A 17,616-nucleotide genomic window follows, 5' to 3' on the forward strand; every position below is an offset into this window, starting at 1 on the left:
GACCCTGTCAGGTATTTGTATACAAGGATAGGAAGGTTATGTCCAATTAATTCTTCTGTCTTTCCTATTCTCCTCCCCACTCCCTTCCCTTCATTCTCCTTTGTCTAATTCAGTGGACTTCTATTCTTCCCCTCCCTACCCTCCCTTGTTTTGGGTTGGCATCACATATCAGAGAGAACATTTGGCCTTTGGTTTTTTTTGGACTGGCTTATATCACTTAGCGTGATAGTCTACCAGCAAATGCCATACTTTCATTTCTTATTTATGACTGAGTAATATTTCATTGTGTATATATACCACATTTTCTTTATCTGTTTATCTGTTGAAGGTGGTACCTAGGGTGGTTCAGGAATTGAGCTGCTATAAACTTTGATGTGGCTGTGTTAACTATAGTATGCTGATTTTAAGTCTTTGGGTATAAACCAAGGAGTGGGATAACCAGGTCAAATGGTGGTTCCATTCCAAGTTTTCTGAGGACTCTCCATAATGCTTTCCATAGTGGTTGCAACAGTTTTCAGGCCCACCAGCAATGTGTGAGTGAACCTTTTCCCCCACATCCTTGCAACATTTATTGTTACTTGTATTTTTTTGTGGGCGGGTGGGGGGTGGGGTGGTAACCAGAGATTGAACTCAGGTGCGCTCAGCCACTGAACCACATCTCCGGCCCTATTTTGTGTTTTATTTAGAGATAGGGTCTCACTGAGTTGCTTAGTGCCTTGTTTTTGCTGAGTCTGGCTTTGAACTCATGATCCTCCTACCTCAGCATTCTAAGTAGCTGTGATTACAGGCGTGCACCACCACACCCAGCTTGTCATTTATATTCTTGATAATTGCCATTCTGATTGGAGTGAGATGGAATCTCAGTATAGTTTTAATTTGCATTTCTCTAATTGCTAGAGATGTTGAACATTTTTTCATATTTTTTTGACCATTTCATATTCTGTGAGTTGTCTGTTTAGTTCCTTTGCCCATTTATTGATTGGGTGATTTGGTTTTTTGATGTTGAGTTTTTTGAGTTCTTATCTATCTGAGGCCCAGATTTTCTACCATCCTGTAGGCTCTCTGTTACCATTCTTGATTGTTTCCTTTGCTGTGAAAAAGTTTTTTAATTTGTTATCATCCCATGTATTGATTTCTGATTTTACTTCTTGCAATTGAGGAGTCTTGTTGAGTGAGTCGATTCCTAAGCTGATACGATGGAGAGTTGGGCCTACTTTTTCTGCTGGTAGGTGCAGGGTCTCTGATCTAATGCCTAGGTCCTTGATCCATTTTGAGTTTTGTGCAAAGTGAGAGAGGGGGGTTCAGTTTAATCCTACTACATATGGATTTCCAGTTTTTCCAGCACCATTTTTCAAGAGGCTATCTTTTATTGCACCTTTGTCTAGGACTAGATAACTGTATTTATGTGAGTATGTCACTGTGTCTTCTATTCTGTTCCTTTGGTCTTCATGTCTATTTTTGTGCCATTACCATGCTATTTTGGTTACTATAGCTGTGTAGTATAATTTAAGTTCTGGAATTGTGAAACCTCCTGTATCACTTTTCTCACTAAGGATTGCTTTGACTATTCTGGGACTCTTATTATTTTTTCCAAATGAATTTTATGGCAGTTTTTTCTATTTCTATTAAGAACATAATTGGAGTTTTAATAGGAACTGCATTAAATCTGTGTAACACTTTTGGTAGTATGGCCATTTGGACTATATTAATTCTGCCTATCCAAGAACATGGGAGATCTTTCCATTTCCTGAGGTCTTCAATTTCTTTCTTTAGTGTTCTGTAGTTTTCCTTGTAGAAGTCTTTGACCTCTTTTGTTAGATTAATTCCCAAATTTTTTTTAAGGCTATTGTGAATGGGATCGTTTTCTTGATTTCTCTTTCAGCTGATTCATCATTGGTGTATAGGAATGCAATTGATTTATGGGTGTTAATTTTATACCCTGATGCTTTGCAGAATTTATTTATGAGTTCTAGAAGCTTTCTAGTGGAGTTTTGGGGGTCTTCTAAATATGGAATCATGTCTTAGCAAATAGGGATAGTTTAGGCTCTTTTCCTATTTGTATCCCTTTAAAATCTTTCTTTTGTCTCATTGCTCTGGCCAGGGTTTCAAGGACTATGTGGAATAGGAGTGGTGAAAGAGGGTGGCCCTGTCTTGTTCCAGTTTTTGGAGGGAATTCTTTCAATTTTTCTCTATTTAGAATGATGTTGGCCTCATGTTTAGATTGTTTTTAAAATGTGGAGGTAGGTTCCTACTATCTCTAGTTTTTTAGTGTTTTGAGCATGAATGGATGCTGAATTTTGTCAAATGCTTTTTTTTGCATCTATTGAGATAATCATGTGATTTGATGAAGTATGTTTATTGATTTCTGTATGTTTAACCAATCTGCATCCATGGAATGAACTCCACTTGACCATGGTACACTATTTTTTTTTTCTGTCAGAATCACATCAGTTACACATCCATTGATTTACATATTGCCATACTAGTGTCTGTTGTGCTCCGCTGCCTTTCCCATCCTCCACCATCCCCCCTCCCCACCTCTCCCCTCCCCTCCCCTCCTCTCTCTCTACCCCCTCCACTGTATAACCCTGAGGGTCTCCTTCCATTTCCAAGCAATTTCCCTTCTCTCTCCCTTTCCCTCCCACCTCTCATCCCTGTTAAATGTTAATCTTCTTCTCATGCTCTTCGTCCCTACTCTGTTCTTAGTTACTCTCCTTATATCAAAGAAGACATTTGGCATTTGTTTTTTAGGGATTGGCTAGCTTCACTTAGCATAATCTGCTCTAATGCCATCCATTTCCCTGCAAATTCTATGATTTTGTCATTTTTTAATGCAGAGTAATACTCCATTGTGTATAAATGCCACATTTTTTTTATCCATTCGTCTATTGAAGGGCATCTAGGTTGGTTCCACAGTCTTGCTATTGTGAATTGTGCTGCTATGAACATCGATGTAGCAGTGTCCCTGTAGCATGCTCTTTTTAGGTCTTTAGGGAATAGACCAAGAAGGGGAATAGCTGGGTCAAATGGTGGCTCCATTCCCAGCTTTCCAAGAAATCTCCATACTGCTTTCCAAATTGGCCGCACCAATTTGCAGTCCCACCAGCAATGTACAAGTGTACCCTTTTCCCCACATCCTCGCCAGCACTTGTTGTTGTTTGACTTCATAATGGCTGCCAATCTTACTGGAGTGAGATGGTATCTTAGGGTGGTTTTGATTTGCATTTCTCTGACAGCTAGAGATGGTGAGCATTTTTTCATGTACTTGTTGATTGACTGTATGTCCTCCTCTGAGAAGTGTCTGTTCAGGTCCTTGGCCCATTTGTTGATTGGGTTGTTTGTTCTCTTATTGTCTAATTTTTTGAGTTCTTTGTATACTCTGGATATTAGGGCTCTATCTGAAGTGTGAGGAGTAAAGATTTGTTCCCAGGGTGTAGGCTCCCTATTTACCTCTCTTATTGTTTCTTTTGCTGAGAAAAAACTTTTTAGTTTGAGTAAGTCCCATTTGTTGATTCTAGTTATTAACTTTTGTGCTATGGGTGTCCTATTGAGGAATTTGGAGCCCGACCCCACCGAATGTAGATCATAGCCAACTTTTTCTTCTATCAGACGGCGTGTCTCTGATTTGATATCAAGCTCCTTGATCCATTTTAAATTCACTTTTGTGCATGGCGAGAGAAAGGGATTCAGTTTCATTTTGTTGCATATGGATTTCCAGTTTTCCCAGCACCATTTGTTGAAGATGCTATCCTTCCTCCATTGCATGCTTTTAGCCCCTTTATCAAATATAAGATAGTTGTAGTTTTGTGGATTGGTTTCTGTGTCCTCTATTTTGTACCATTGGTCCACCCGCCTGTTTTGGTACCAGTACCATGCTGTTTTTGTTACTATTGCTCTGTAGTATAGTTTGAAGTCTGGTATCGCTATACCGCCTGATTCACACTTCCTGCTAGCATTGTTTTTGCTATTCTGGGTCTTTTATTTTTCCATATGAATTTCATGATTGCTTTCTCTATTTCTACAAGAAATGCCGTTGGGATTTTGATTGGCATTGCATTAAACCTATAGAGAACTTTTGGTAATATCGCCATTTTGATGATGTTGGTTCTGCCTATCCATGAACAGGGTATATTTTTCCATCTTCTAAGATCTTCTTCTATTTCTCTCTTTAGGGTTTTGTAGTTTTCACTGTATAAGTCTTTCACCTCTTTTGTTAGGTTGATTCCCAAGTATTTTATTTTTTTTGAAGATATTGTGAATGGAGTGGTTGTCCTCATTTCCATTTCAGAGGATTTGTCGCTGATATACAGGAATGCCTTTGATTTATGCGTGTTGATTTTATATCCTGCCACTTTGCTGAATTCATTTATTAGCTCTAATAGTTTCTTTGTAGAGCCTTTTGGGTCTGCTAGGTATAGAATCATATCATCTGCAAATAGTGATAATTTAAGTTCTTCTTTTCCTATTTTTATGCCTTTAATTTCTTTCGTCTGTCTAATTGCTCTGGCCAGTGTTTCGAGAACTATGTTGAACAGAAGTGGAAAGAGAGGGCATCCCTGTCTTGTTCCAGATTTTAGAGGGAATGCCTTCAGTTTTTCTCCATTCAGAATGATGCTAGCCTGAGGCTTAGCATAGATTGCTTTTACAATATTGAGGTATGTTCCTGTTATCCCTAGTTTTTCTAGAGTTTTGAACATAAAGGGATGCTGTACTTTGTCGAATGCTTTTTCCGCATCTATCGAGATGATCATATGGTTCTTATTTTTAAGTCTATTGATGTGGTGAATAACATTTATTGATTTCCGTATATTGAACCAGCCTTGCATCCCAGGGATGAATCCTACTTGATCATGGTGCACAATTTTTTTGATATGTTTTTGTATCTGATTCGCCAGAATTTTAAATCAGACAATGAAAGATCACTTTGACAATGAATTACGCAAACAAATCCAGGAAGCAAAGGATCAACTTTACAGGGAGATAGAGGTTATAAAAAACAAACAAACAGAAATCCTAGAAATGCAGGAAGCAATAAACCAACTTAAAAACTCAATGGAGAGAATACTACCAGCAGAGTAGAACACTTAGAAGATAGAACATCAGACAATGAAGACAAAGTATTTCAACTGGAAAAGAACATAGACAGCTCAGCAAGACTGTTAAGAAACCATGAGCAGAACATCCAAGAAATATGGGATAACATTAAGAGACCAAACTTAAGAGTCATTGGGATACAGGAAGGTACAGAGCTCCAAACCAAAGGAATGAGCAGTCTATTCAATGAAATAATACGAGAAAACTTCCCAGACTTGAAGAATGAGACAGAATCCCAAATCCTAGAAGCCTACAGGACGCCGAATGTGCAAAATCATAAGAGATCCACACCTAGACACATTATAATGAAGATGCCCAACATACAGAATAAGGAGAGAATTTTAAAAGCTACAAGAGAAAGGAAGCAGATTACATTTAGGGGTAAGCCAATCAGGATAACAGCTGATCTTTCAACACAGACTCTGAAAGCTAGAAGATCCTGGAATAACATTTTAAACACTGAAAGAAAATGGGTTCCAACCAAGAATTGTGTATCCAGCGAAATTAAGCTTCAGGATGGAAGATGAAATTAAAACCTTCCACGATAAACAAAAGTTTAAAGAATGTGCAGCTAGAAAACCATCTCTTCAAAACATCCTCGCCAAAACATTACAGGAAGAGGAAATGGAAAATAACAATGAAAACCAACAGTGGGAGGTAGGACCGTAAAGGGGGGGAAAATAATCAAAGAGGAAAACAAACCATGTTTAGTAACAGAAATAAACAAATATGGCTGGAAGAACAACCCATATCTCAATAATAACCCTAAATGTTAATGGCTTAAACTCACCAATTAAGAGACACAGGCTAGTAGAATGGATCACAAAACAAGACCCAACAATATGCTGCCTACAGGAGACGCATTTGATAGGAAAAGACATACATAGGCTGAAGGTGAAAGGTTGGGAAAAATCATATCACTCATATGGACTTCGGAAACAAGCAGGAGTGTCCATACTCATATCAAATAAAATAGATTTCAAGCCAAAGTTAATCAAAAGGGATAAAGAGGGACACTACATACTGCTTAAGGGAACCATACACCAACAAGACATAACAATCATAAATATTTATGCCCCAAACAATGGTGCAGCTATGTTCGTCAAACAAACGCTTCTCAAGTTCAAGAGTCTAATAGACCACCATACCATAATCATGGGAGACTTCAACACACCTCTCTCGCCACTGGACAGATCTTCCAAACAAAAGTTGAATAAGGAAACTATAGAACTCAATAACACAATTAATAACCTAGACTTAATTGACATATATAGAATATACCACCCAACATCAAGCAGTTACACTTTTTTCTCAGCAGCACATGGATCCTTCTCAAAAATAGATCATATATTATGTCACAGGGCAACTCTTAGACAATATAAAGGAGTAGAGATAATACCATGCATCTTATCTGATCATAATGGAATGAAACTGAAAATCAACGATAAAAGAAGGAAGGAAAAAGCATACATCACTTGGAGAATGAACAATAGGTTACTGAATGATCAATGGGTTATAGAAGACATCAAGGAGGAAATTAAAAAATTCTTAGAGATAAATGAAAACAGACACAACATATCGGAATCTATGGGACACATTGAAAGCAGTTCTAAGAGGAAAATTCATTGCTTGGAGTTCATTCCTTAAAAAAAGAAAAAAACCAACAAATAAATGATCTCACACTTCATCTCAAAATCCTTGAAAAAGAAGAGCAAAACAACAGCAAAAGAAGTAGAAGGCAAGAAATAATGAAAATCAGAGCTGAAATTAATGAAATCGAAACAAAAGAAACAGTTGAAAAAATTGACAAAACTAAAAGTTGGTTCTTTGAAAAAATAAACAAAATCGACAGACCCTTAGCCATGCTAGCGAAGAGAAGAAGAGAGAGAACTCAAATTACTAGCATACAGGATGAAAAAGGCAATATCACAACAGACACTTCAGAAATACAGAAGATAATCAAAAACTATTTTGAATCCTTATACTCCAATAAATTAGAAGATAGTGAAGGCATAGATAAATTTCTTAAGTCATATGATCTGCCCAGATTGAGTCAGGAGGATATAGACAACCTAAACAGACCAATATCAATTGAGGAAATAGAAGAAACCATAAAAAGACTACCAACTAAGAAAAGCCCAGGACCAGATGGGTATACAGCAGAGTTTTACAAAACCTTTAAAGAAGAACTAATACCAATACTTTTCAAGCTACTTCAGGAAATAGAAAAAGAGGGAGAACTTCCAAATTCATTCTATGAGGCCAACATCACCCTGATACCTAAACCAGACAAAGACACTTCAAAGAAAGAAAACTACAGACCAATATCTCTAATGAACCTAGATGCAAAAATCCACTATTTTTTAATATGTTTTTATATGCTATTTGCCAGTATTTTATTGAGAATTTTTACATATATGTTCATTAGGGATATTGGTCTGAAGTTTTCTTTCCTTGATATGTCTTTGTCTGGTTTTGGTATCAGGATGATACTAGCTTCATAGAATGAGTTTGGAAGGATTCCCTCCTTTTCTGTTTCATGGGATAATTAAGGAGCATTAGGTATAAATTCTTCTTCAAAGGTCTGGTAGAATTCAGCTGAGAATCCTTTTGATCCTGGGCTTCTCTTTATTGGTAGGCTTTTGATGGCATCTTCAGTTTCATTGCTTGAAAATGATCTGTTTAAATTTTCTATGTTCTCTTGGTTCAATTTCGATAGGTCATATGTCTCTAGAAATTTGTCGATGTCTTTGTGATTTTTCTATTTTATTGGAATATAGATTTTCAAAGTAGTTTCAGTGTATCTCTTTATTTCAGTGTCATCCATGATGATATTTCCTTTAAATCACGAATTTTAGTGATTTGAATTTTCTCTTTTTCTTCATTAGCTTGGCTAAGAGTTTATAAAATTTTATTTATTTTTTCAAAGAACCAACATTTTGTTTTGTTGATTTTTAAAAAAAATTGTTTTTGTTTCAATTTAATGAATTTCAGCTCTGATTTTAATTATTTCCTGTCTTCTGCTGCTTTGGGTGTTTATTTCTTCTTCTTTTCCTAGGGCTTTGAAATGTAAAGTTAGGTTATTTATTTGGTGATATTCTATTCTTTCAATGAATGAGCTCAATGCAATGAACTTTCCTCCTAGAACTGCCTTATAGTGTCTCAGAAATTTTGATATGTTGTGTCATTTTTCTCATTTACCTCTAAATATTTTTTTATTTCACCCCTGATTTCTTTAGCTATTCATTGGTCATTCAGTAGTGTATTATTAGTCTCCAAGTGTTTGAGTAGCTTCTAGTTTTTATTTTATAGTTGATTTCTAATTTCATTCCATTATGATCTTATAAAATGCAAAGTATTATCTCTATTTGTGTTAGCCTAAGAGTTGATTTGTGGCCTAAGATATGGTCTATTTTAGAGAAGGATCCATATGCTACTGAGAAGAAAGTGTATTCAGTCATCAATTGATGAAATATTCTATATGTCTGTTAAGTTCAAATCATTAATTGTATATTTTAGTTCTATAGCTTCTTTATTTAGTTTTTGTTTTGAAAATCTATCAATTGGTAAAAGAGGCATGTTGAAGTCACTCAGTATTATTTTGTTGTGATCTATTTAATTCTTGAGATTGTGAAGGGTTTGTTTGATGTATGTAGATGTTCCATTGTTTGGGGCATAAATATTTAAGATTTTTATGTCTTGTTGATGTATAGTTCCACTAAGCAGTATGAAATGGCCTCTTAAGTGTTTTATAATTTTTCATTGTACAGGTAGGTCTTTTACTTCCTTGGTTAGGTTTATTCCTAGGTTGTTGTTTGTTATTTTATTTTTGTTTTTTTGTTTTGATTCTAGGGATTGAACCTAGGGGTATCTACCACTGCATTTCCAGCCCTTTTTATTTTTTATTATGAGACAGGATCTTGCTAAGCTACCCAGGCTGTCCTTGAACTTGCAATTCTGCCTCAGCCTCCTGAGTACCTGAATTACAGATATATACCACCATGCCAGGCGGTTGTTGTTATTTTATTTTGCTTCTTTAGGCTATTGTGAATGGAATTGTTTTCCTCGTTTCTTTCTCAGTTCATTGTTGGTGGTATAGGAAGCTACTGATATTTGTATGTTTGCTTTGAATCCTGCTACTCTGCTGAATTTGTTTGAGTCCTGAGAGACTTTTTATAGATTCTTTAGGGTTTTCTAGGTATAGAATTATGTCCTTTGCAAATAGGAAAAGTTTGGTTTCCTTCTTTCCTACTTATAACATTATTTTTTTCTCTTGCTCTATAGTTCTGTCTCAAGTTTTCAGTACTTTATTGATTAAAAGTGGTAAGAGTGGACACACTTGTCTTGTTTCTGATTGAGAATAAATTCTTTCAGCTTTCCCCCATTCAGTATGACGTTGGTGATGGGTGTTGTATCTAACCTTTATTTTGATGAGGTATGATCCTTCTGTAGTTTATTCAGAGTTTTTATCATGAAGGAATGTTATTTTTTCAGAGGCTTTTCTGCAGTTGTAGAAATCATGTGATTTTTATCTTTGATTCTGTTTATGTGGTGTATTAAAATTTTGATTTGTATATGTTGAACCAACCTTTCAAGTATTTTATGGAGTATTTTTATTCCTGTTCCTCAAGGATATTGGCCTATAGTTTCCTGTTGTTGTTGTGTCCTTATCAGGTGTTTATAGTAGGATAGTGCTGGCTTCATAAAATTAGTTCAAAGGAGTTCTTTCCCTTTCTATTTTATGGAATAGTTTGAGGAGCATGGGAATTAGTTATTCTTTAAAAGTTGATATAAAATTCGTCAGTAACTATATGGTCCTGGTTTCTATTTGTTGGGAGACTTTTTTTGCTTTGGGTTTTTCTTTTGTTTGGGGATTGAACCCAGGAACACTCTACCACTGACTTACATCTCCAGTCCTTTTTATATTTTATTTTGAGACAGGGTCTTGGTAAGTTGCTGAAGCTGGCCTTGATCTTGGCATCCTGCTGCCTCAGCCTTCCAGGTTGTTGGAATTACAAGTGTAAACCACACACTGGTGATTGGGAGAGTTTTTATTTCTGCTTCAATCTCATTGCTTGTTATTGATCTATTTAGTTTTTTTTTTTTTTTTCAGCTCTCTTGGTTCAATTTTGGTAGGTCATTTGTGTCTATAAATTTGTCCATTTCTTGTAGATTTTCCAATTTGTTGACATAATTTTTCAAAATATTTCCTAATGATGCTTTGGATTTCAATGGTATCTGTTGTAATATCCCCTTATTTGTATTTATATGTCTTTTCTCTCTTTTAGTTTAGCTAAGGATTTGACAATTTTGTTTATCTTTTCAAAGAATCTAGTCTTTGTTCCATTGATTCTTTTTTATATATTTTTAGTTGTTGAGGACCCTTATTTATTCATTTATTCATATGCAGTGTTGAGAATTGAACCCAGTGCCTTACACACATGTGAGGCAAGCACTCTACCACTGAGCCACAACCCCAGTCTTCAACTGATTCTTTATATTGTTCTTTATTCTCTATTTCAATTATTTATGCTCTGATTTTTATTATTTCTTTTCTTCTACTGATTTTGGATAGGTTTGTTCTTTTTCTGAGGCCTTGAGATTCATCATTAGGTTATATATTTAAGATCTCTGGTTTTCGAATGTAGGCATTTATGGTGTAAACTTTCCTCTTAGGTTCTACTTTAGGCTCTCAAGTGTGTGTGTGTGTGTGTGTGTGTGTGTGTGTATTTTTTTTACAAATCTTAATAAATACAAAATATTGAAATTTTTGCAACTTACCAGATCATAGTGGAATGAAATTAGAAATCAAAAGCAAGAGAAACTGCAGAAATTATGCAAACACAATGCAGTTTTGAGTAAGCAATGGATGACTGAAGAAATTAGAAAAATTTTATAAATTCCTAGAATCAAGTGAAAGTGAAAAAATCTATTGTGAAATGTTCTCACGCTTCTCTTACTTTTTAGGATTTAATGAAGATACTCCGCAAGGAAACAGATTTAAAGCAAATACAGACTCTAGCACAAGGAACTCATACACGACTCAAATATTCACAAAGTGAACTAGAAATGATTAAGAAGAAGCACCTTGCTGCTTTTTATCGGGTACATGAACTTACTTAAAATTTGATGTAAATTAGAACCATAACTTAGTTCAGAAATTAGTTATGTAGCATAATGTAGTTTATAGATACCTTAACCCTTGCTTGAGATTACATTACAGTCCTTTGATGATTTTTTTAATTTTTATTTTAATTTTTTTAGTTGTTGATAGACCTTTATTTATTTATTTATAAGTGGTGCTGAGAATTGAAACCAGTGCCTCACACATGCTAGGCAGTTGCACTACCACTGAGCCACAGCCCTAGCCCCTTTGATTATTTTTATGCTGTTTAATCTTGTTATCCATCTGTACTAGAATTTATCTCACCTTATGGATTCCTCTTATTTTAAAACACACCTATCATGTTTTTGGCTTCACTGTATAAAGCTAAAATAGCCATCTTAATAAAAGAAAATTCTTTTGTTATTAGGAACAATCTCAGCTACAAAGTGAACTATTAAATATTGAGTCTCAATGTACTATGTTGAGTGAGGGAATCAAAGAACAACAGCAACGAATTGAAGAATTTCAAGAAAGAATAGATAAGGTGATGTATGTTATATTCATAATTAAATGATGTGTGTGATTTAGTTTTGGACCAGACACCAAATTGGGTGTGTGCTAAAGCAAAAGTTGATAGGTGACAGCACCCTGTCAGAAATAGCTTGAAGGCTGTTTTATTAGTTTGCCCAGTTGATCTCCTTGTGTCCTTTGAGGACCACTGCTGCCTGTCTCAGGAGATGGTGACCAGTGAGTATTCACTTCTGTTCTCCAACCTCTCCTTGCCCTTTGTAAAAAATACAGCCTTTTCTTTTTTTACTGCCCTTCACACCAAGAGGTGAAGAGCTGTCATACAGGTTATCTTTTAAGGTTGTTTACTTAGTCACTTTTTAAACATCTCTTACAGGCCAGGTATGGTGCTTGGCTCTGGAGCAATAAACATTTGGTCATCTATCCTCTGCTTATAAAGTGACAGGAACTTTTTTAGATTTGATTCAATACACTGTTGGGTACTGCCAATCCTTGGAAAGTTATTTGCTCCCCATCACTCTGTAACTTCCACCTTTTGCTTTTAGTTCTGCCTTTTCTACGTATTTCAAAAGCATACTCATGTTTCTCCTTCGTTATCTCTTTTGCAGGTTAAATATTACCAGTTTCTCTAATCATTTTACATTACCATGGATCTAGGATGAGCTCTAGAAACCATCCCCTGGATGCTCTGTTACTTGTCCATGTCCAGAACAGAGCATAATGTCAAAATAAGGTCTAACAGTACAGAGTATCCTGGCACCCCAGATATGGACCTGTAGCTTCCCATAGTTTGGATTATCTGCTTATGCTAATTGCAGCTTACTCCTGCATCGGTCTTGTCACATTCATGTTTAATTTATATTCAGCTAAAATTTGAAAGTTTTTAACATGTCCGTCTCTTTTATCATATAACCATACATTTTAAATGAAAGATTAAATGTTATTTTGTTGGGTTTAGCTCATTTGAACTTTTCTTTCTTCTTCTTTTTTTTTTTTTTTTTTGTATCAAGGATTGAATCCAGGGGTGCTTAGCCACTAAACCACATCCCCAGTTCTTTTTATTTTTTATTTTGAGACAGGGTCTTGCTAATTGCTTAGGGCCTCACTAAGTTGCTGAGGCTGGCTTTGAACTTGCTTTTGGTCTTCCTGCCTCAGCCTCCTGGGATTACAAACGCATACCACTGCACCTGGCTCCATATCTTTTTGATTCTTCATTCTATGTTCTAACCATATTGGTTTTTTTATTATCTGAAATTTTTAAAGATTAATTTCTTTATATAGAATGTTGTATTTTGGTATGGCCAATGTAAATGGAATCCTTTCAGTTTTATATTAAATGGTACATAAAGCTCAAACACTTAATAATGCAAGTTAATGAGCTTTCTTTTTAAATTTTTGAATAAGAATTTGAAAATAGATGAGCATAACTTACAGAGATAAAGGAAGAGGAAGCAGTGGATGAATATGGTAATATTTGGTTTGATTACATTTTAGCTTAATCCATAAAAATCTTGGAATGAAAACTTATTTAAGCCTTATCTATTTCTCAAAATTACTTGTTAAACTAGTTGTTTTTAAATCATTTAAAAGGTAGAAGATGACATTTTCCAACACTTCTGTGAAGAAATTGGTGTGGCAAATATTCGTGAATTTGAGAATAAACATGTTAAACAGCAACAAGAAATTGATCAAAAAAGGTATTTTTATTAAAAGATATTTTACACGTATACTATACTTTTTATGGCTACTTCTGCAAGTGAATTCTAGAATCAGCTTATCTAATTATTTAAATTTTTTTTTTTTTTAGTTGTCAATGGACCTTTATCTTATTCATTGATACATGGTGCTGAGAATTGAACCCAATGCCTCACACATGCCAGGCAAGTGCTCTGCCACTGAGCCACATCTCCAGCCCTCTAGTTATTTAAAAAACAAAAACAAAAACCAACCTTAACTGTACTTGTTGTATTGAAGTGATATTTAAATTGTATTTAATTTAGAGAGACTCAGCTTCTTCATAATATTGAGTTTTCCTATGAAAGAACTAGTATGCCTTTCCTATTTTTTTAAGTTTGTTAAGTTAGAGCTGGAATGTAGCTCAGTGGCAAAGTGCTGGCCTCTCACACGCAAAGCCCTGGCTTGGATCCCTAGTTCTAACAAAGAAAAGACCAAAAAAAAAAAGTCTCCAACCAAAAAAAAGAAAAAAAACCCTTAAGTTTGTTAACTTATTTGTAAGAAAATGAACCTCTACTCTTTTTTTATGAACTGAAATGAAAATTCCCTTAGGTGTACTTCCTCTAAATTGTAAAATAATAGCTACTAAAGCTGAGCAAATGGGAGAGAGACATTTTACTTTTGTATGTTCCTAAGTCTTTTGCTTTGTACCACAGGCATGTACGATCTATTCAAATAATGTTTAAATGTAAGAGTAAAATGTGCCTGTGGGGGAAATAGGAAAACTTTTCTTTGTCCTGAAATAAAACCTGCCAACATTTTTGCCAACTTCCTTTCAATTTATTCTCTACAGTTCTCTCATACTTCTTTCATTATTTTAACACCCATTTACTATGTACTCCCACGTAGCAGGCCCCCTTCTAGAAATACAGAAGATACAGGAGTGAACAAGAAAGGTGATGCCCCTACCTATTCTAGGTCCTCTACATTTCCATGTACATTTTAGGATCGGTTTTTCAATTTATTTTTATATATATATATGAAAGACAGAAAGAAAAAAGAAAAACCCTGCTGGAGCTGGGGTTAAGACTCAATGTTAGAGCTCATGCCCAGCATGTGTGAGACCCTGAGTTCAATCTCCAGCATTGTGGGGGGGCGGGGCAAGAAAGAAAGAAAACCAGCTGGGATTTTGATTGGGACTGTGTTGAATCTATAGATTAATTTGGGAAGAATTGATATCTTTTAAAAATATTTTTTAAAATAATATATCTTGGGCCGGGGATGTGGCTCAAGCGGTAGCACGCTCGCCTGGCATGCGTGCGGCCCGGGTTCGATCCTCAGCACCACATACAAAGAAAGATGTTGTGCCTGCCGAAAACTAAAAAATAAATAAATAAATATTAAAAAATTCTCTCTCTCTCTGTCTCTGTCTCTCACTCTCTCTTAAAAAAAATAAAATAAAATAATATATCTTTATTTATCTTTACGTGGTGCCGAGGATCAAACCCAGTGCCTCACATGTGCAAGGCAAGTGCTCTACCACTGACCTACAACCCCAGCCCAAGAATGGACATTTTAATACTAATCCATGAGCATGATACCTATTTCCGTTTATTTATGTCATTATCTATTTCTCTCATTATTGCTTTTTAGTTTTCTGCCTTCAGATTTGGTCTGTGTATATTTTGTTATATTTGTTTCATCTTTATACTATTGTAAATGGAATTGTTTTAAAATTTGCACATAAAATATTTGGTTTTAATATGTTGAAATAAAATTTGTTTTTTATAAATTGACCTTGTATCCTGAAACCTTGCTAAACTTAATTCTATAAGCTCTTTTATAGATTCCTTAAGACTTCCTACATAGATAATCATATTGTAGTAAATAAAAAGTTTTATTTCTCCCTTTCCAGGCAGTATATCTTTTATTTCTTTTTCTTGCCTATTGTACTAGCTAGGACTCCAGTACAACGTTGGATAAGTGGTGAGGGCACATATCCTGCCTTATTCCCAGTCCTAGGGCCACAGGGAAAAATAGAAACTTAGGGTAGCTTTCAGGTTGAGGAAGTCCCCTTCTATTCCTACTTTACAGAAATTTTTTTGCCATAAATGAGCACTGAATTTTGTCAGATACTTTCTTTGGCATCCACTGAGATGTATGGCTAGATTTTTTAAAAAGTTTTTAATATAGTAAGTACAAATAATTGGTAAGTTATATTCATTTTAAAGTGTTAAATCACCTCACATAAAAATATGAACCCAACTTGGTCGTGAGTTACTCTCATATGTTTTCATATGTTTTTGGATTTGATTTGTTAAAACTTTGCTAAAGATTTTTGCACCCTTTTCTTGGGTGTAACAATCTGTAGTTTTCTTATAATGTCTTTGTCCAAAGTTTGGTTTTAGGGTAATGCCAGGCCCATAAAATGAGCTGGGAATAAAATGTACTTTCTTTTTTGGGAAGCGTTTATGTAGGATTGGTATTGTTCTTCCCAGTGTTTCATAAGATTAGTCAGTGAAGTCCCCCACTTTTCTTTTTTGGAAGGTTTTTATTTGGAGATCCAGTTTCTTTAATGAATTCAGGGCTACTCAGGATATCTACTTCTTGGACAAGGTTCGGTAGTTCACATCTTTCAAGAAATCTGTGTACTTTATCTGGGTTGACAAATATATTAACATAAAGTCACTTTGTGTATCTTTTTTTTTTTTTAGTTGTAGATGGACACAAAACTTTTATTTTTTTAATATGTATTTTTTTAGTTGTAGTTGAATTCAATATTTTTATTTATTCATTTATTTATTTTTATGTGGTGCTGAGGATTGAACCCAGGGCCCTGCACATGCTAGGCAAGCGCTGTACCACTGAGCCACAACCCCAGCCCTTATTTTATTTTTTTAATGTGGTGCCAGGGATCGAACTCAATGCTTCACACATGCTAGGCAAGCACTCTACCACTGAACCACAACCCTGGCCCAATACTTTGTATTTTTAAAATCTGTAAGATCTGGACTGTTGTACTTTTGTTCCTAGTATTGTGGCTTGTCTTTTCTTTTCTTTTTGATATCTAGCTAAAGGCATATTAATTTTATCGATCCTTGTAATACCAGCTCTTGGTTTCATGGGCTTTCTCTATGGTTTGTTTGTTTCTATGTTATTGGTTTCTGCTGTTCATTATTTCCTTCTACTTTTTTTTTTTTTTTTTTTTGGTACCAGGGATTGAACTCAGGGACATCCCCAGCCCTATTTCGTAGTTTATTTAGAGACAGGGTCTCTCTGAGTTGCTTAGTGCCTTGCAGTTGCTGAGGCTGACTTTAAACTCAAAATTCTCCTTTCTTAGCCTCCCAAGCTGCTGGGATTACAGGTGTGCACCACCGTGCCCTGCCTTCCTTCTACTTATTTTGATTTAATATTCTTGTATATCTTTCTAAGAGGGAAGTTGACATGTATTTGGGGCTTATCTTCTAATATAAACACTTAAAGATATTTATTTCTCTCTAAGTGCTATTTAAGCTACATCTTACAAATTTTAGCACATTGTATTTTAATTATAATTCTGTCCAAAATATTTCCTAGTATCCCTGTTGTTTTTTTTTTTCCTATGACATAGGATGAAAAGAGTGTTGTCTGATTAGCAGATATTGGCAGGGCAAGAGGGTTCAGATGTCTTTCTGTTAGTGATTTTTAGATTAATTTCATTGTGGTGAGGAATATATTCTGAATTATTTTGATACCTTCAAGTGAGGCCAATTCTTGTCTGTTTTAGTACATGTTCCATGCATACCTGCAAAGAATGTGCATTCTGCTGTTGGGTGCAGTGCTACCCTGCAAGGCAGTTGGCCAGGCTGCTGGTGTTGCTCAGGTCTTCTGTCTTTGAGTCTCTGCCTGGTTGCACACTAAGAGCTAAGAGGAGCACTGAGATTTCCAAGTAGATTTTTGGATCCATCAGTTTTTTTCTAGTTTTACCAGCGAGGGGACAGGAAGGCTGGAGTTGTGTGGTGTCCCTCATGTTCTGTAGGCCTGACTGCTGAGCAGAGACAAGTCTCTTGAAGGTTTCTTCTTGACCTCTCGCACAGGCAGTGCAGTCAGAGGTCAGGAGTGGGGACCCTGTTGCCTCCTCTACATCACACCTGGCTCCATGCTTCCCGAATGGGTAGCCTTAGACAAGGCTGAACTCTTTGCTTTTGTCTCTTCTGTTAATGGGGCATTAGTGT

General features: G+C 35.6%; 1 protein-coding gene across 1 annotated transcript in view; it reads left to right on the top strand.

Moving 5' to 3' along the window:
• Smc1b (structural maintenance of chromosomes 1B) overlaps positions 1 to 17,616 on the top strand; it is a 78,679-nt gene that overhangs the window by 37,374 nt on the left and 23,689 nt on the right. The window contains exons 13-15 of the mRNA XM_027954625.2: positions 11,062 to 11,199; positions 11,628 to 11,744; positions 13,319 to 13,425. Coding sequence (XP_027810426.2) covers positions 11,062 to 11,199; positions 11,628 to 11,744; positions 13,319 to 13,425 — 362 coding nt within the window. The remainder of the gene's footprint in view (positions 1 to 11,061; positions 11,200 to 11,627; positions 11,745 to 13,318; positions 13,426 to 17,616) is intronic.

Source organism: Marmota flaviventris, chromosome 3, assembly GCF_047511675.1.
Source record: "Marmota flaviventris isolate mMarFla1 chromosome 3, mMarFla1.hap1, whole genome shotgun sequence".
Classification (NCBI taxonomy): domain Eukaryota; kingdom Metazoa; phylum Chordata; class Mammalia; order Rodentia; family Sciuridae; genus Marmota; species Marmota flaviventris.